Genomic DNA, 21414 nt, shown 5'->3' with positions numbered 1-21414 from the left:
TAATAATAATAATAATAATAATAATGATGATGGTGATGATAATAATAATAATAATAATGATGGTGATGATAATGATAATAATGATGATGATGATGATAATAATAATAATAATAATAATAATAATAATAACAATGATAATAATAATAATAATAATAATAATAATAATAATAATAATTATAATAATAATAATAATATGGTCAAAACTACTTGTTACATCGTTGTTATGACTACCCATGTTTTAGCACTTTATGGTAAAATTGGAATATCCAGAATGTGAAAGAACAGTCAACAGATCAATCACATGTTAAATATATGTCAGAACTTCCCAAAAAAATCTGATTTCCTTTCACAGACCCACCTGGAGTCAGGAAATTTGAGGATATTTGTTCAACTTTGCTGGTTTTATAAACATGTTAAATGTGAATAAATGCATTTATGAAAACATTCCTAAATCTCCTAGGTTTGGCGCCTCTGGATTAAGACCTAACCTTTACCTCATGTCCTGTTTTTGAAACTTTTAACATTCTGTTAGCCTGTGGAAGCTGCAACAAGCACAAACTCCCACTCAGGCTTTGAGAGTCCGGGCTCTGGGCCAGAGTTCAGCTCATGTGGCGTTCGAGGTCTTCCAGGGTACACAACAATAAACTGCAGCCTTGTTAGCGAGCGTGGTCGGTGGAGTTTGGAAGTGAGAAAATCACTGTAAAGTAGTTGCAGATCTTAATCACTGTAAGTAATGAGAGCATTTGTAAACCACAGTAATTAATATTTTAGAACACAGGTGTCAAACATGCGGCCTGGGGACCAAATCCGGCCCGCCAAAGGGTCCAGTCTGGGCCCTTAGGATGAATTTGTGAAATGCAAAAATTACACTGAAGATATTAACAATCCTTTTAGTTCAGGTTCCACATTCAATCTCAAGTGGGTCAGATCAGTCAAATACGATCATAATAACATACAAATAATGACAGCTCCAAATTTTTCTCTTTGTAAATGTAAATATTTTCATGTATTTACACTAAAACAAAGTATAATTTTGCAGAAAATATGAATAAGCTGAACAAATACGAACAACCTGAAATGTCTAGAGAGAAGTACGTACAATTTTAACAAGATTCTGCCTGTTACTAAATGTTCTGTGTATTTTTTTATGATAATGTACATGTGTAAATGATAAACTGAGGCAGAATATTGTTAAAATTACACTTATTTTTTCAGTTTGTTCATGTTCTTCACATCTTTTGAAAGGATAGTTTGCAGATGTCAACCTTTTCGTAAAGTAAATGAACTTTTTTCGCTCTTAAACATAGAGAAAAGTTCGTAGTTGACATTATTTATATATTATGATGTTTATATTTTACTGGTTCGGCCCACTTCAGATTAAATGTAACTGAATGTGGAACTGAACTAAAATGATTTTGACAGCCCTGTTTTAGAGAAAATACAGGGGTTGGACAAAATAATGGAAACACCTTCACCTCAAGATGATAATGCCCCAATCCATACAGCTAGAATTGTTAAAGAATGGCATGAGGAACATTCTAATGAAGTTGAGCATCTCGTATGGCCGGCACAGTCCCCAGACCTCAACATTATTGAGCATTTATGGTCAGTTTTAGAGATTCAAGTAAGACGTCGATTTCCACCGCCATCGTCTCTAAAAGAGTTGGAGGGTATTCTAACTGAAGAATGGCTTAAAATTCCTTTGGAAACAATTCACAAGTTGTATGAATCAATACCTCGGAGAATTGAGGCTGTAATTGCCGCAAAAGGCGGACCTACACCATATTAAATTATATTTTGTTGATTTTTTAAGGTGTTTCCATTATTTTGTCCAACCCCTGTATTTATCATTGCAAATCACAACTTACATGTCAATGATGTTGGCCTCTTAAAATCTGCTTGCACACACAGTGTTTTCAGTCTGGAGATGGAGATTTGGGGGGGGGGGGGGGGGGGGCATTGGTGGTGGTGGGGGTGTCACGGTTAATGACCATCTGACTTTGGCCTTGAAGTCTTTCACTGGGCAAGAGAGAGCGAGAGAGAGAGAGAGAGGGAGGAAGAGGAGGGAGCAGAAGGGAAGCCCATTGACGAGCAGAGAGGGACAGAGGAGGGAGAAGGGAACAGCCAGAACCCAGGATGGATGGATGGATGGACAGAGGGAGGGAAGGGTTTGTGTCCATGTGTGTGTCTGTGTGTGTGTGTGTTTGCTGGAGAGTTTTTGAGAGAGCGAGGGAAGGGAGGGCGAGGGCGAGGGATGTGTGCCGCAGGGTTAGTGAAGGATGATAATTCACCGTTAAGCCTCCTAGAAAGACCAGCTGGCCCCTCTGGAGTCAGATGTCAGCCTTCGCAGCCAGGACTCACTCTGTGTGCGTGTCTGTGTGTGTGTGTGTGTGTGTGTGTATGTGTATGTGTGTGTGTTGGCACTCATGCATGTGTATCCACATATATGTGTGTGTGTTTGTGTGTGTGTGCTGTCGTCAGTCAGAGCTTTTGACTTGCTAGAAGGAAAACACCTGCATGGGGAGCTGTAGATTTTATCAGTCTAAGCTCCCTATCTCAGTGAGAGTGGGATTGGTCAGAACACACACACACACACACACACACACATACACAGACACACTCACTCACATGCACACTCACCATCTGCTAGTTAGTTAGGGCTATTGTTGCGAGCCATTTGGGTAGTGTGTAGAGGTTTGGCTTTGTGCTGATCTTGACCATCAGTTGGCCAGCTGGCCTGACTTTGGTTTTCCACTTGGTCGGAACAGAAAACAGGCCAGGAGACAAACCAAACCAAACTAAAGTAAACCCGGGAAGCCGTAAAACATGCATGTTAACAAAAAAAAAAAAAAAAAAAAAAAAGAAACAATGTGTAATTAGAGATAAAATACAGCACGTCTGTTCTGTGAATTTTAGCGCCTCGCAAGTCTATTACAATACCGATACTTAATCCATCAACTAATCTGAGATACATATGGAGATGCACACACACACACACACACACACACACACACACACACACACACACACAGGCAGGTTTTCTGGATGTAACACTGGCTTTATGCGTCTTTTTTCTCCCTTCTCTCTCACTAATCTATACTCGCCAGGTCATGCTGAGTCTGCTCTCCTCCCTATTGAATGGGTTGAATTATTCAGCATTGTAAGCGTGTGTGTGTGGGCGTGCACGCCGACGTGCACACCCGTAAGCATGGGTACAGCTGGCCTGCTGGTTCCTTTAATCAGGGGACGGCCGGTCTGCATGAATGCCTGTATTGTTGGGTCATGTGTATTCAGAGCCGTGGTGTGTGTGATTTTTTTGTGTATGTGTGTGTGTATATGTGTATGTATGTGTGTGTGTGTGTGTGTGCACAGAGGGCTCAACAGGGGTATCGGTGATTACAGCGTTACTCTGTGAAACTGCACGTCACTGGGTCGCCGGGGTCAACAGCACTAAATCAGGCGCTAAGTTGTTTGTCGGGGTCATATGATTTGTGCTGTGATTGTCTGCGAGAAAGAAAGATAGTTGAAATAATTAGTGTGTATGTGCATGCGTGTGTGTGTGTGTTTGTGTCCAGTGCGAACGCCGATAATGTTTCATCACTACGTCCTGTGTCTTTTTCCTCCCAGGTCGAAACGAGCTGATAGCGAGATACATCAAGCTCCGAACAGGCAAGACGCGAACAAGGAAACAGGTAATAATGGGAGTGTGTTAAATCCAATCACACCGTCTACAGTATGCATCAAAGAATATTGTGTTATACAGAAGAAGTGACCAGCCTTTTCTGCACAGCTGTGATATTTAATCTGCCACATGCAAGGGTTCATGGGAAAGAGTCTGTTAAAGGTTTTACTCACGAGAAAATATAACAATAGTTGATTATTTTCACTTTGAAGAATGGAATAAGCGCATTTTAACTTCCCTTTTTCTTCAAGTAAATCACATTTTACAGCATAATTGCACATGAACACACCTCAGCTGCATTTATAATTGAGATCCTAATTGAGAAAATATTTTTAATAAATCGTAATTAACCCATAAAGACCCAAACATCGACAGACGACTAAAAGCCTCTACTGATCTGAACTGTTTAATACCTGTGGATCCACTAATCCTATCAATACATGTAAATAACTGGTGTAAAATACAGTTTGTCGTCTTTTCATGGTCATCAAATACGAGGCTCTGTAGTAAAAACTTCTACAACATTGATTCACCAGTAAAACCCACAGAGTTGGATCGATGACAGTGGATGGACACACTGGGTTTTATATTCAGTTATTGAAATCTTTGCTGAAAAAGTCACTTTTTCTTCAGTTTTCTCCGTTTTAATAGAATAAAGCTTGTATTTACTGAGTTTTCATAAGCATCTAAATCAAAACTAGGGAATTAAACATAGGAAAATACATAATTTATGGTGAAAAATGTAAAATACAGAGGATAATATTATAACACTGGGTTACAAAAAATTGTTTTTTGCAAGTTGTCTAGGTTTTTTCAACTGAATTAGGACCATTTTGCACCGCTAAATCCAAAAATGACATCTGTTTTTCTCAATCAGGTCAGGTTTTTTTGCTAATTTGATTTTGAAAAACTTGATCTTCTCACAATCTGCGCCCAAACTTTATCTTGGTCACCAAGTTTAATACCAAAATAAGATTGGTAAGCACACTTTATGAAACTTGTGACTTGATTCCTGTTAGGTACAATGGTGTATTCACTGCAGATGTAGCAGAATACGTCAGGCTTATTTTTGCAAGATCTTCTAGTCGAAGCCATTTCATTCACCTGTAATATTAAAAAAAAACATTAATCATAAATTGGCAAAAGTAAATTCTTCAGAACTCGTTTATTGCAAGAAATATGAAAGAATTTTGTATCATATGATGTGAAAATGCCCATAAATGTAAGCAAAAATGTTAAAAAGCCAATATGTAGCATAGTTCAAAACGTTGACCTGATTGAGCAAAATTACTGTGATTTTTGGATTCAGCACACCAAAATGATCCTAAATCAGCTCAAAAAACTTAAACAATAAATTTGTTGTTGACCAGTGTAATAAACGGTGATAAATCACTTAAGAAAGGTTAAATAGAGAGAAAAATTCATATGGGAACTGACACAAAAATAGCATTAGCTGGGTCTTTATGGGTTAAACACAGAGTTACAGTTAAAGTAAAAAACTTTGTTACTGAGGGATAATATATAATTAAATGCAACCAGAACTAATGTGTGTCCAAATACCTTTTCTGTACAAAGCTTATACACTGTTAACCGTAAAGTTGAAATAATTTAGTTTTCAGACACTTTCCTCTTTTTATTTCTATTTATACACATCAGTAATGATCTTTGACCTGGTGAAATGGTTACATACTGAGTCCCAGTTACACTTCATCTACCAACAATAAATCAGATTGTCACTATCATTTCATTAAAAGAGGTCAAACTATTTTATTTCAACTTTTATTCCAACTTCATGGGCAACTATGAATAAAAATTAAGTGTCTTTTTTTTTTTTTTTTAGATGTTTTCTGGTATGGAATCTGTTTTAGTGAAGTGTAAGTTAAACTAATCATCAGTAGGCTACATTTTGCCATATTAATAGAACTTTACAATAGGCCTACTAAAACTATACTATATGCTAATTATATATCCAAATTATCTATGAAGAATAAATCACATTGTCACAGTCATTTTATATATTTAATTCCAACTTGATGGGCGACTTATAGGTAAAATACAACATTGAGTGGCTCTAAAATATCATCATTGATAACACTGGTCAACAACAAATTTATTGTTTAAGTTTTTTGAGCTGATTTAGGATCATTTTGGTGTGCTGAATCCAAAAATCACAGTAATTTTGCTCAGTCCGGTCAACTTTCTGAACTATGCTACATATTGGCTTTTTAACATTTTTGCTTACATTTATGGGCATTTTCACATCATATGATACAAAATTCTTTCATATTTCTTGCAATAAACGAGTTCTGAAGATTCTACTTTTGCCAATTTATGATTAATGTTTTTTTTTAATATTACAGGTGAATGAAATGGCTTCGACTAGAAGATCTTGCAAAAATAAGCCTGACGTATTCTGCTACATCTGCAGTGAATACACCATTGTACCTAACAGGAATCAAGTCACAAGTTTCATAAAGTGTGCTTACCAATCTTATTTTGGTATTAAACTTGGTGACCAAGATAAAGTTTGGGCGCAGATTGTGAGAAGATCAAATTTTTCAAAATCAAATCAGCCAAAAAAACCTGACCTGATTGAGAAAAACAGATGTCATTTTTGGATTTAGCGGTGCAAAATGGTCCTAATTCAGTTGAAAAAACCTAGACAACTTGCAAAAAACATTTTTGTGTAACCCAGTGTAATGTGAGTAAACAAAGTCATGGGGCTGAATTAATTAGAAATGCAGGCCAATCAAAACGTAACCATGTGTTACAAGTTACATGAATGAATGAGTGAATGAATGAATATTTTGATTTCAGTTATGTACAAAACTCATACATATAAAGAACATACAATTGACACAATTCGTAACCGAAAAAGGCACAAGCTGAAGCCAAGCTGAGGCTTACACACACATATATATATATATATATATATATATATATATATATATATATATATATATATATATATATACAGGGTGGGGAAGCAAAATTTACAATATTTTGAGGCAGGGATTGAAAGACAGTGTATGACCAATTAGTTTATTGAAAGTCATGAGAATTTATTTGCCACAAGAAAATGTACATAATAGAAAATGTTTTTATTCTATGTGTCCTCCTTCTTTCTCAATAACTGCCTTCACACGCTTCCTGAAACTTGCGCAAGTGTTCCTCAAATATTCGGGTGACAACTCAACTTCTCCCATTCTTCTTTAATAGTATCTTCCAGACTTTCTCCTAATAGTTTTGCTCATAGTCATTCTCTTCTTTCCATTATAAACAGTCTTTATGGACACTCCAACTATTTTTGAAATCTCCTTTGGTGTGACGAGTGCATTCAGCAAATCACACACTCTTTGACGTTTACTTTCCTGATTACTCATATGGGCAAAAGTTTCTGAAAAGGTATGGATAATAGTGTTAGGTATGGTTATGACATCAATATATGTTTGGTTTCAAAACAACTGACGTAGTGCCTGCGGAGAAAAAACAACTAAATGTTCATTATAAATTTTGCTTCCCCACCCTGTATATAGATAGTTTTTTTTTTTTTTAATTATATAGCACTTTTTAAAACAACATGTTACAAAGTGCTTCACATAAAGGGGAGATTTTTATTTTTATTATTTCTGCTTCTCCTACTCCCATCCTTTGAATTACCTGAAATTGCAGCAAATAAAACATTAACACAAATTGATCTAAATTCAATTTCTTATGTCACTTAGACATCATTTGCCCTTTAGAGCCCTTGAGAATTTGACAAATTAAAGCTGTTTTAAAACTCAACGAGCTGCACAATTTCAGTTCCTCATTCAGTTGATTCCATAATTTGTCGCCAATAACAGAAACACAGCGATATTTGACATTTATTCTTACTTTACATCAGTTCAAGCAAAATACTATCTACATTCCTCATTGTATTTTCAACAAAATAACTAGTCTACTGTATTACATTTTAAAAGTAATGTCACCAACAGTAAAAATACGAGACATTTTTTGTTCGGACACTATTGCTAACGATTTATACTTATATTTATAATGTTATTATCCACATAAGCATCGCATTCCATATACAAACACTCTGCTGACCTCTGTTAGGCTACGTTCAGACAGCAGGTCTTACTGCACAATTTGGATTTTTTGGTGAAATCCGATTATTTTTTTGTGTGCTCGTTCATCTTACACATTAAATGCGACTTCTATCGTTTTGGAGTATGAACTGAATGTGACCCCAAAGTGACCCGCACGCACAAAAGAGGTCCTGACGTAATACGAGACCACCCAGGCATGTACTGTGTTTACGGAACTAACACTCCTGGGACGCAGAATTGTGAGGTTTGTCGCATTTCAATGACGTAAAGGTCGGATAAATCCGACCTGGCCGTTCAGACTGAAGTCGCATTGCAAAATATCAGATGCATATCAGATTCAGGACCACATATGAAAGTGTCCTGGGTTGGATTTGTGCTGTTCAAACTGTCTTTAACGGATCGGATACAGGTCACATATGGGAGGAAAAAAAATCGGATTTGGGCCACATTTGCCTGCGGTCTGAACGTAGCCTTATATTCAACTCTTATAGACTTTTGTAGCATAAACCAAACCACCTCTGCCTCTGAAAGCAGGTTTAGTTTTCATCTGTGAACCTCATCCCCTCAGGTGTCATTAACCTGATGTCACATGAATGTTTTTTGTATTCGTCAGTGGGTCTGATTTAGGAATATAATGATTAATTAATGATTAAGGAGTTGTCCCATTCAGTATTAATGTGTTTTTATCATTGTTCTGTTCAAATCTGTTAAAGGACATTTCTGTGGGTTTTTGACTTTTATCTGAAGTCATAATGTGATGTCAGTGCTTCAGTCTTGGCCTGTGTTCCCAGGTGTGTTTGTGCTTTCCTCAAAAGATGTGCAGAGATAGGTCTATTCACTGTTGTCAGGGGAGTTGTGTGTGTGTGTGTGTGTGTGTGTGTGTGTGTGTGTGTGTGTGTGTGTGTGTGTGTGTGTGTGTGTGTGTGTGTGTGTGTTGCCTTCCACTGTGGCAGCAGTCCTTTCATAACCATGGCAACTCACTGTTTGGTCCTTCCTCCTCTTTTCTACCCTCCTCCAACCCCCCCCATCCTTTCTCCTCTCCTCTCCTCTCCTCTCCTCTCCTCTCCTCTCCTCTCCTCTCCTCTCCTCTCCTCTCCTCTCCTCTCCTCTCCTCTCCTCTCCTCTCCTCTCCTCTCCTCTCCTCTCCTCTCCTCTCCTCTCCTCTCCTTTTCCTCCTCCTCTTCCTATTTCTCCTCTCCTCCCCCTCTTCTCCTCCTCTTCCTCCTCCTCTCCTCCTCATCTTCCTCCTCTCCTCCTCCTCTCTTCCTCCTCCTCTCCTCTCCTCTCCTCTCCTCTCCTCTCCTCTCCTTTTCCTCCTCCTCTTCCTATTTCTCCTCTCCTCCCCCTCTTCTCCTCCTCTTCCTCCTCCTCTTCCTCCTCCTCTCCTCTCCTCCTCATCTTCCTCCTCTCCTCCTCCTCTCTTCCTCCTCCCTCCTCCTCTCCTCTCCTCTCCTCTCCTCTCCTCTCCTCTCCTCTCCTCTCCTCTCCTCTCCTCTCCTCTCCTCTCCTCTCCTCTCCTCTCCTCTCCTCTCCTCTCCCTCTTCTTTTCCTCCTCCTCTTCCTATTTCTCCTCTTCTCCTCCTCTTCCTCCTCCTCTCCTCTCCTCCTCATCTTCCTCCTCCTCCTCCTCCTCAGGTATCCAGTCACATCCAGGTTTTAGCCAGAAGAAAATCCCGGGAGTTTCAGTCCAAACTAAAGGTGAGCCTCCTTTAGCCTCTGAACATAATATGTGTTTGTGTTTATGTTTGTGTGTCTTGTTTGTGTGTTTTGTTTGTGTGTCTTATTTGTGTTTGTGTGTCTTGTTTGTGTTTATATTTGTGTGTCTTGTTTGTGTTTATATTTGTGTGTCTTGTTTATGTTTGTGTGTCTTGTTTGTGTGTTTTGTTTGTGTTAATGTGTCTTATTTGAGTTTGCGTGTCTTGTGTGTCTTGTTTATGTTTATGTGTCTTGTTTATGTTTGTGTGTCTTGTTTATGTTTATATTTGTGTGTCTTGTTTGTGTTTATATTTGTGTGTCTTGTTTGTGTTTATATATGTGTGTCTTGTTTATGTTTGTGTGTCTTGTTTGTGTGTTTTGTTTGTGTTTATGTGTCTTGTTTGTGTGTCTTGTTTATGTTTGTGTGTCTTGTTTATGTTTGTATGCCCTGTTTGTGTTGTGTGTCTTGTTTGTGTCTTGTTTGTGTTTGTGTGTCTTGTTTGTGTGTCTTGTTTATGTTTGTGTGTCTTGTTTATGTTTGTATGCCCTGTTTGTGTTGTGTGTCTTGTTTGTGTCTTGTTTGTGTTTGTGTGTCTTGTTTGTGTTTTTATGTGTGTTTGTGTGTCTCGTTTGTGTGTCTTGTTTACGTTTGTATGCCCTGTTTGTGTTTATGTTTGTGTGTCATGTTTGTGTATCTTTTTTGTGTGTCTTGTGTATGTTTGTGTGTCTTGTTTATGTTTGTATGCCCTGTTTGTGTTTGTGTGTCTTGTTTGTGTTTGTGTGTCTTGTTTATGTTTGTATGTCCTGTTTGTGTTTCTTGTTTGTGTTTTTGTTTGTGTGTGTTTGTGTGTCTTGTTTATGTTTGTGTTTTTGTGTGTGTTTGTGTGTCTTGTTTCCGTTTGTGTCTCGTTTGTGTTTTTGTTCATGTTTGTGTTTTTGTGTCTTCTTTGTGTTTGTGTGTCTTGTTTGTGTTTTTGTGCGTTTTTGTGTTTGTTTGTGTGCCTTGTTTCTGTTTGTGTGTCTCGTTTGTGTTTTTGTTCATGTTTGTGTGTCTTGTTTGTGTTTGTGTTTTTGTGTGATTGTGTTTTTGCGTGTGTTTGTGTGTCTTCTTTGTGTTTGTGTGTCTTGTTTATGTTTGTGTGCCTTGTTTCTGTTTGTGTGTCTCGTTTGTGTTTTTGTTCATGTTTGCGTGTCTTGTTTGTGTTTGTGTTTTTGTGTGTTTGTGTTTTAGCGTGTGTTTGCGTGTCTTGTCTCTGTTTGTGTGTCTAACGTCTCTGCTGCACAGGAAGTGGTGTGTTTTACATTTTCCCGTTGATCAGTGACTTTCAGCACTAATGGCAGATGTGGATAAACAGACCGGCGACCGACTCTAAAAGTGACTCGGCAGAAAAACAAACAAACAAACAAACACACCAAGGCTATAGTTGTGAATACGGTGCTAAATTCCAAACGTAGGATCAGAACCTGTAGCTCCATGAACCCCTACTGATCCGTCCTCCTCTGCAGATAATGCACTAAACCAATCTGAATTCAGCGTTTGTCCCTGGGTTGTTAACTTTCCGCTGTGGCTGGACGGATGCCTGTCACTGGGACTCCAGTATCCTAGGTGTCTAATTAGGTCTGTTTAGGTTTTCAGCCCCTCCCCCTCCCCCTCCCCCTCCCCTTCTTCCTGTCATCCTCTTATATCCATACATTCATTCATTTGTTCCCGTCTTTCCTCTCCTCTTCCACTCCCAGTCTATTAATCTCCTCCTCCTCCCTCCCTCTCTCCCTCTTTCTTTTCCTCCCTCGCTGTTGGTTGTAATTAACTTCATGTAAAGCAACAAAGGAGCGCTTGTTTTCCGAGAAGAGCAGTCGGAACTCTGAATGGAAACGGGTGCAGGGCCTGAATTGATGTTTGCTGTCATAAAATAAATGACAGATGCTTCATAAAAACTGATAGTGGAGCTTATTTAAATCAGCGATGTGATGTAGTCTTTACATACTGCGAAGGAAAACCGTAAAAGTCGAACATTATCAGCTCTCAGTAGCAACGGTACATACCGCAGCAACGAAGAATCACAAAGGAACACGACTATAGCACATGTACATCCCAGCATTATGTCATTATATCAAATGTAATCATAGTAAAATAAGGTTACCCTGACTGTTGTGCAGATCTCTAATGCAGTTTGCAGGAGGATTTTCATCGCTGACTGGACTGCCGAGTATTTTTCCTTATCAGTTCCAGTTTACTAAAACCTATAATAATAAATATTTGTACATCGTAAACAATTACACTTATGCATTTCTATAAATCAGGTTTGTCATTACCTCATAAAGACCCAAACATCCACGTTTTCTTTCATCTATTTTGGGTGTGCATTTACCAGTTTTGCATGAAACTATCTAATTGGTGGAACCATAAAAACTAGGGGTGTGTATTGGGAAGAATCTGGCGATACGATACAAATCACAATACTAGGATCACGATATGATATATCACGATACTGTTGAAAAGAAAAAAAAAAGTTTGTTTTTTTTAAATGATTATTTCCTGGAAGAATGGAATTACACCAGAAATATGCACAAATACTAAACAAATTTTTATTTGATCAGAACAGGATCTAATGTTATATCGCAAAACGTTCCTGTGTTCAAACTTAAATTCTGTTTTACAGACATTACAGTGTAAGATCCTGTTCAATTGTTCATATTCTATTAGTTCAGAACTAACATCATAACATTATTTTAGTTCAATCCCAACAAAGAAACTGACGTTATTTAATAAAAGACTGTTAAATAATGAATAAATTAAATATAAACAAAACAAAAAAACAAAAATGAACCTCCACAATATCTGCATTTCAATAAATACCTAAAAATATCAATACAGAATTGTGAAATGAAATATCGCAATATATTGGAGAAACAATATTTTCTTACACCCCTAATAAAAACCATGCTCCATATAATTTACCTAGATTAAAAAGTGTAAAATTTGGATTAAAATGCCTCAAAATATAGTTTGGCATAATCTCCCATTATATTCATGTCATAGGAATAGAAGGCATTTTTAAAATAGTTATTTAAATTTCAGTATTTATTTGGGGAATCTTGACAGTCAAGTAAACTTAATGAATAGTCAAGATGGTGTAACCACCTTTAAAATAATTCAAGTAAATCACATTTTACAGCATAATTGCACGTGAACATACCTCAGCTGCATTTATAATTGAGATCCTAATTGAGAAATTGTTTTTAATAAATCGCGATAAACCCATAAAGACCCAAACATCGACTGATCTAAACTGTTTAATACCTGTTGATCCACTAATTCTATCAATACATGTAAATAATTGGTATAAAATGCAGTTTGACATCTTTTCATGGTCATCATATATGACCCATTTGGACATTCAGAGGCTCCGTAGTTACCGTGGAAACACTGTCATCTTCTACAACATTGATTCACCTGTAAAACCCATGGAGTTGGATCAGTGAGAGTGGATGGACACACTTGTTTTATGTTCAGTTATTGATAGATTTTACTGAAAAAGTCACTTTTTCTGAAGTTTTTTCTGTTTTTGATATAATAACCCTCGACTTTAATCTGAGCTTTTATGAACATTTACACGATCAGTGAATTAAATTTAAGTTGTCCACTCCTTTGGCGAAGTTTAAAAAAAAAAAAGTACTTTAAGTTTAAATTATTGAAAAATATTGAATTGAGATGGTAAATGTGTTTTTGTTGACTTTTTAAAATTTCTTTATTTGTTATTATTATGGTGTAAATGCTTGATGCTGTACACATTTAAGTTGATGTAAGCAGTGTATTAGTTGAAAAGGATAGGCAAAAAAAATAAGCTTTTGCTTCTAGCCTATTCCTTTTTTGGTTTTTATGTTTATTACAATTGATGTGCTGAGTACAATGATTGAAAACCAAAAATACATTTATTCATTCATTATTCATTCATTCATAAATACAGGAAAAGATCTGATTTATAGAGATAAAATGCAAAATACAGAGGATAATATTTTAAATAAATGATGATAAATCATTTAATAAAGGTTAGATATAGAGAAGATTTCATTTGGGAACTGATATAAAAGTAGTGCTGGGTCTTTATGGGTTAAATAAATCACACATATTTGAAGTGTATTCAGCAGTTTCAGGTCTAACCATTGACCCCCTGCCCTTTTATCGGACTTTTTGGCACACCGTTAGAAGATCTCCCTCTACAAAGGCCATAATTAAATACTAAAGCCTAGTTTACCACGTTGACTCATTTTTTTAAATCGGAAGAATGACATACCCCCTCCCCCCCTTTGACAGATTCATATGTAATGTCATGTTTTTCCATAAAATTGAAAAGATTAGATACACATTGAATGGATCAATGGGGAAGTTTAATGTGGTATGGGATCCTTTTATTTCTTTTCTTTTTTTTTTTTACCTTCTGTTTATTGGTTTTTGTTATTTTTTAACATATATATATATTAAAAAAAAAACATAGTTCTAACATATGATACAAAAGTCCAACACACAGACAAACAACAAGCGGAACAAATCCCCCCCTCCCCTGGCACACATCCCCTCCAAATCATAGCAAAGATGAAAATAAACAAATAAATAAACAGTAAATAAATACAAAATAGAAGTACGAAATTCCCACTTTAAATGTTATGAAAAAAACAACAACTGTAAAACAAAATACTCAGTCAAGAGAAACATGACAGACTGCACTATTAACATAGATCAGAAGAGGAGTCCGTGTCTTTTCAAAAGTATTCGAGGCTCCAGCTAACGTCAAACAAATTTTCTCCAGTTTGAGAAAATAAAGTACTTCCTTGATCCATTTTGAGAAGGTTGGTGGAGATGAGAATTTCCACTTTAACTATATAAGCCTCCTGGCCAATGAAGATGTAAATGCAATCATGTATTTGTTAGCAGAGGTAAATTTAAATGCAGCAGGTACAACGCCAAACAAAAAAGGAAAAACATTAGGAACAATTTTCTTTCCTGTTACATCAAAGATTTCTGACCAGAATTTATTTAAAGATGGGCGACCCCAAAACAAATGAGTATAATCTGCTGTAGCCTGTTGACATCCATCACATAAAGGAGACACTGTACCATATATTTTTACCAACTGAGAGGGATCCTTTTATTTCTTATGTAGAACAGCTGACAATGCACCTTGACTCTCGACTGGGTAATTACTAGAGCCTGACCGATTAATCGGCCGATTAATCGGGCCGATTATAGCGTTTCGCCAATTAATCAACATCGGCCAATATGTAGCCGATGTAGCCGATATATTAACTTTTTTTGCTGCGTGGAGATTCTGTCGCTCTCCTGTCCGTGTGTGTGTGACACGGCGAGTCAGACGAACAGTAAAGCGAGTTAGTTTCACTTTCACTCCAGCTCGAACAATGACGCTATCACCCCACACACACAATCACATAATCATGGAGCTACTGCTCATCCCCCCCCCCCCCCCCCCAGGCGAAAATCATGGACCGCTACCGCGCGCTCTGACGCTGACGAGAATCCGCTCTGAAAATCACGCCCCCCCCCCCGTCTTATGAAGTATTCACCCCCACACACACACCCATGTCCGTGCACTTCCTGTCTACCTCACAGTTTCATTCTGCAGCCACGCCTGGGTGTTAGTAGTGTAGGGGAGACTGGGGACAGTTGTAACACGGGTCAGTTGTAACTCTTGCTGTTGCTCCAATCAGGAACAACTTAGGACTCACCTAATTCACTCTGCACATGCTCAGTTTAGTCCTTAGTCCACATAAGAAGTTGTAGTGCCGTGAGGCAGACACATCAAAATTTGTGAGTGAAAACATAATTGTGTGGTAAGAAATATTTTTTGCTCTAATTATTTTTCCGATTGCATAGTTTGTATTTGAAAGTCGTGTAAATTATATTTGTCAGATAAACACAGATTTATGCAACTGTTTATCCACCTGTCCACAATTTTCTGATAAAAGTTTATTATATCCTGTGTAGATCAGTGTTCTTATTTCATATATCGGCCACATTTTGCACTATCCTTTTTAAACACTTTTTTAAATTCAAATTTATATGACTGTTTTTACATGTACGTGTATGTGTATGTTTATGTGTATGTTCCATGCTGCTGATAACACTGTGAATTTCCCCATTGAGGGATCAATAAAGGAATATCTTATCATCTTATCTTATCTTATATATCGGTTATCGGCCAATATCAGATATCGGCCGATATATTGGATATCGGCTTTTTTTAGCCCCCAATATCGGTATCGGCATCGGCCCCAAAAATCCCATATCGGTCGGGCTCTAGTAATTACATTGTCAAACCCTCTATTTATTTATTTATTTTATTCTATTTTGTTTCTTTGTTTTGTGACGTCTTATACCTTTGTTATATATCTTAGTGTTTGTCTTACTTTTTCTATTTGTTTGAAAGACTTAATAAAGATACATCGATCCAAAACAATAAATAAAATCACGCACATTGATGAGGCTGTTGACACTATCAGGGATGAACAATGCAACAATATGTGCACCGTAAGTTATCGTCCAATACAGTACTTTTGAATCCTTGCAAACATGCAGTTCCTCGGTCTGCACCTGTGTTCTGTATTTAATGCTCAGACTCTGTATTATCAGCGAATCAGCACAATAAAAATAGCTTCCACTTCAAAAGCAGAAATTAATTCCTGCTGTTGATAATTATTACTTGATCCAGGCTGGCCTTAAGGGCTGTAGAGCTGCTTTTGCAATAAATATTAGACATTTTAATATTGATGCATCAACCCCCACGATCCTACTCTTTGTTACATTAAACATAGATGCTGTAGTTTAATTTTTTTTGTAGTTTTACTTCCATACACATTGGTTTAATTTATCATTTATACATGTTTTAGTAACGTCCGTTGCTATATTTTAGAGTATTACTTCAATTCAGTAGAAAAAAGGGGCCTTGTATTTGATAATAATAATAATAATAGTAATAATAATAATAATAATAATAATAATAATAATAATAATAATAATAATAGTAATAGTAGTAGTAATAATGATAATGATAATAATAATAATAATAATAATAATAATAATAATAATAATAAAAAAGCTATACAATATCAACACCTGTATCTTTTAATAAAGGACATATTATGGTACAAGGGTTTAAGAGGCAGGTCTGTCTGTGTTGCCGTGGTAACGCTACGTGATTCTTGTAGCGATATACACATGCTATACATCCGTGTAACCAGAAGAACGTCACCTAAAAGCTCAATAAAACCAGTTTTTGGAAAACAGAACACAGCTCAAACAATAAACTGTTAATGTCACGAATAATTTAATCAAATAAAGGACCAGTGAGACAAACTTTGCAGCGCTAAGCTAACACAATGTCGATTCAGATTCAGAAAACTTTATTTATCCCATACAGGCAATTCATTTGCAGCTTACCACAGACATCAGCCCAAAGTGCAATGTGACAAACATAAATAAATCATTGTACAAGTATAACATCATTGGAAGCAACTATGAATAAATGCATTTAAATAATCGACAATAAATAATCAATAAATACCAATGCAGATTAAAAGACCCTATTGGTTCTGCTAACATAAAAAAAAAAAAAAAAAAAAAAAATCACGTATAAAATGACTAAAATGGCTGCTGTCAGAGTTTAAAAGTGTGATAGCTGAAGGAATAAAAGATCCATCAGTGCAAGTATTATTTCTCTACCATTAAACCTTAATGAACGAGACAAAGAAGAGCAAAAATGACACATTATGAAGTCATAATTAGGATCAGAATCAAGACAACAAGGAATTTGGCTTCGGTTTTTCTTAGCTCATGTAGTACAATTTCAACATAAACACAAACACTTACATTTAGCCCTAATATAAACACACATTCGACGACAAAGAAGGACAGCAACAGGTTGCAGAATAGTATAAAGTAAATATAAATAAATGAGTAGATGTGTATGGGGATCCGGTCTATTAAAATATATGTTTATGAATATATTTACAATCACAGGAAAAATGATTAGACCACCCCTTGTTTTCTTGCTCATTTTAATGCCTGGTACAACTAAAGGTACATTTGTTTGGACAAATATAATGATAACAAAAATAGCTCATAGTACTTTAATTTCAGAGCTGATATCTATCCATTTTCCATGGTTTTCTCGATAATAACCTAAATCACTTCAGTTCTTACATCTATATCTATGGCATTGTACTGACAAAAACAGTGCTTTCAGACATTCCATGTTTTCTTTTCTGTCCGTTTTAGTCACATGATACACACAGGAGTTAGGACTTGATTGCATAACCATTGTTTTTGACGACTTTTGATGGTCTAATAATTTTTTCCCGCAACTGAAATCCAACTTCTCATTAACAACTACAAAAGACCTCCAGACCGCCACCAATTCAGCTCATCCTCCCCCCTGATCACCACCAAAATTTAATCACTTGTTCCTTGTGCCAGTATCAACATTTCCTGAAAATTTCATCCAAATCCGTCCATAACTTTTTGAGTTATCTTGCTAGCAGACATACAAACAGTCTATTTTTGTACTTTTGTATTTTTGTATTTTTCAAGAAAAAATCTATTGTTTTTAATTTGAATAAAAACTTACTCACAGAAAAGCAAAAAGGACTGGTACAATATCGATGTTTCTTTCAATAAATGTTATAATGCGCCACTGTTACTCGCTAGAAGGTACATTTGTTTGGACAAATGTAATGATAACAACAAAAATAGCTCATAGTAGTTTAATTTCAGAGCTGATATCTAACCATTTTCCATGTTTTTCTTGATAATAACCAAAATCCATTCAGTTCTTCCATCAATGTCTATGGCATTGTACTGACAAAAACAGTGCTTTTAGTCATTCCATGTTTTCTTTTCTGTCCGTTTTAGTCACATGATACACACAGGAGTTAGTACTGGATTACATAACCATTGTCTTTGATGACTTTTGATGGTCTAATAATTTGATCCACGACTGCACATATATATTATATCTATGAATATACGAATGCTGTCTTATCTTTGCTGTTTTCTAATCATAACTTGGTTTAAATGAATGAAACTACTGCTCTTGGCCAATCCATTGTTTTGTGTTAAATTGAAATGATTCCAATTAGGTTAAGAACAATTAGCAGCGTTGTTTTAGCCTCTTATCTGCACAGATTATGACCCAAGCAGGAGCAGCAGTTTCTGGCCGTTTACACTTCACGTAAGATTTTATGGGTGAAGAAATTTGTTCAGAGTGAGGATGTGATGAACCACATATGTTGCTCGTATTTAGTGTAAAAATCCAACATTAACCCTTTCATGCATAAGTCACTCCAGTGGACAGTTCTTCTCCAGCTGTTCTCTTGTATATTCATGGGTTTTGTTGTTTTAGTTCCATATCAGTCAACACAGTGGATACTTACGCACCATCCCATACACTGACATTCAGACCATTACTGTAACTTTACTGTTCTTGATAAACCTGATCTGCACTAACATGTTTGAATGTAAATCAATTGTTATTTGTTAGACAAGAAGGTTTTTTTTGCATATTATCTCCATGAAGTGAGTAATTACTGGCATTAGAATATGTTAAAATGTGAGAAGACATCAGATTAGCAGCATTAAAAATGTTTTTATTTCATTGTTTTCATATCACTTTCTGATATTGGGTTTCTTTACTTCAAGAATTAAATGCACGGATAGTTTTGTAAGTCCATAGGAAAAAAAAAAAAAAAAAAACTCGATTGCATTTTTTTTTTCATGCCTAAGGAGGAATAAAAACACTGAAGAAAAAAATCTTGACTAAGGTTCTCACAATTCATGCATGAAAGGGTTAATTTCATCTCAGTACCACCTACAGTTGCGGAAAAAATTATTAGACCATCAAAAGTCATGAAAAACAATGGTTATGCAATCAAGTACTAACTCCTGTGTGTGTCATGTGACTAAAACAGACAGAAAAGAAAACATGGAATGCCTAAAAGCACTGTTTTTGTCAGTACAATGCCATAGATATTGATGGAAGAACTGAAGTGGTTTTGGTTATTATCAAGAAAACATGGAAAATGGATAGATATCAGCTCTGAAATTAAACTACTATGAGCTATTTTTGTTGTTATTATTATATTTGTCCAAACAAATGTACCTTTAGTTGTACCAGTCATTAAAATGAACAAGAAATTGAAAAAAAAACAAGAATGGTCTAATAATATTTCCCACGACTGTATTACGTTCCTTTAAAACAATGTATTTCTCTTGGTTTCCCAGTAATTTGAGAGCAGATTCTCCAGCTACTCCAGTTTCATTCATCTGTTTTGTGCTTTAGTTTCCTGCTACTTTCAGTTCAGATGGTACCAATAAGCTCACACGTTCCTATTTACCGTACATCTGCGACTTGTATTCGCCCTGGGGCAGCAGAGTGGGGTTTGGGCTGCATGTCTGAAGCACATTTATGTCTGCTGTTCTGTTGTTCATGTTTATCTCTGTAGTTCGTGTGCGTCCTGTCACGTACAAACCTGATCACCACGGCCGTACAACGCAGTCACTGTGAAGGTTATATTCACTAAATCCTCTGAGAACAGTTTCAAGGCCAAACATGAAGCAAACACTTAAACTATCAAAGCAGGAGACCATGGACATACATGACAAACCTGAGAATATACAGTGTGGGTGTACACTGATAAAGACACAGTCATTATTCTTATTGTTATTATTATTATTATTATTGTTATTATTATTATTATTATTATTATTATTATTATTATTATTATTATTATTATTATTATTACTACTACTACTATAATTATTATTATTATTATTATTATTATTATTACTACTACTACTACTACTACTACTACTACTACTACTATTATTATTATTATTATTATTATTATTATTATTATTATTACTATTATTATTATTATTATTATTATTATTATTATTACTACTACTACTACTACTATTATTATTAGTAGTAGTATTTATTTATTCTATTCTCTGTTTTCTATCAGGTTTCATTCAACACATGCCAGATGTTTCTAATTGTTCTGCTTCTTGTCATGAGGTCAAAGGTCACACTAAATACTGACTTTACCCAGTTTTTTTGTGCGTGTGCATATGTTTCTTGTTGTATCTGAAGAAAAGAGAATTAAACATGTATGTTCTTTTCAAGTCCAAAGGTGGACTAAGACTTTTACACAGTTCTGTAAATATTCCATCCAAGAAATTTCCATAAAACCATCAGCGTGCTCCTGTGGAAGTACAGGATGACACAAAAAAAACAGGAACTTTTTAACAATCCAATAAAACCAAGAGTGATGGAAGAAAAATATCTTATTCATAGTAATTGAAACCTTAAAACATGCCATTTAAGAAACAATGATGGAATTTTCATTTTTTAAAAATTACTTCCTGTAGATGGCGTCCTCCTTCACGAATGCATTCTAGAAATCTGCTGTTGAGATTCCTCATTGACCGCTGCAACATCTCAGCTGGGATACTGTGAATTTCATCCTGAATTCTCTGTTTTAACTCATCCAGAGTTCTTGGTCGAGTCGTGTACACTTTACTCTTGAGATAGCCCCACAAGAAAAAATCACCAACCGACAAATATGGCGATCTAGGGGGCCAGGAGTACGAGCACTTCTTGGTCGTCCTGTTGGTTTCTTCTTTAGGGCAGATCCAGTCTCTTCAAAGTTATTAATCCAACATTTTATTGTGTGTTTTGATGAAACAGCACCATGACGTCCTAAGTTGTAAAAACGTCGGAACTCCCTTTGCGCAGCTGTCAAACTATCACCGTTTTTATAAAACATTTTTATGGCTAACGCACGCTGTTGCCCGTTCCACAGATCCATGGTTACTAAAATGGGGGTGTGTTTACTTGCTCAAGGTCACTTTCTCGCAGTGCTGCCACTTGCTCT

General features: G+C 36.1%; 1 protein-coding gene across 2 annotated transcripts in view; it reads left to right on the top strand.

Moving 5' to 3' along the window:
- Nucleotides 1-21414, top strand: part of tead1a (TEA domain family member 1a) — a 119925-nt gene that overhangs the window by 60805 nt on the left and 37706 nt on the right. For both annotated transcript variants that reach the window (XM_030137692.1, XM_030137693.1), the window contains 2 exons: nucleotides 3628-3692; nucleotides 9409-9471. In XM_030137692.1, coding sequence (XP_029993552.1) covers nucleotides 3628-3692; nucleotides 9409-9471 — 128 coding nt within the window. The remainder of the gene's footprint in view (nucleotides 1-3627; nucleotides 3693-9408; nucleotides 9472-21414) is intronic.

This window comes from Sphaeramia orbicularis, chromosome 6, assembly GCF_902148855.1.
Source record: "Sphaeramia orbicularis chromosome 6, fSphaOr1.1, whole genome shotgun sequence".
NCBI lineage: Eukaryota > Metazoa > Chordata > Actinopteri > Kurtiformes > Apogonidae > Sphaeramia > Sphaeramia orbicularis.
The sequence above is the reverse complement of the archived record's forward strand: the minus strand, read 5'-3'. Positions and strand labels throughout refer to the sequence as shown.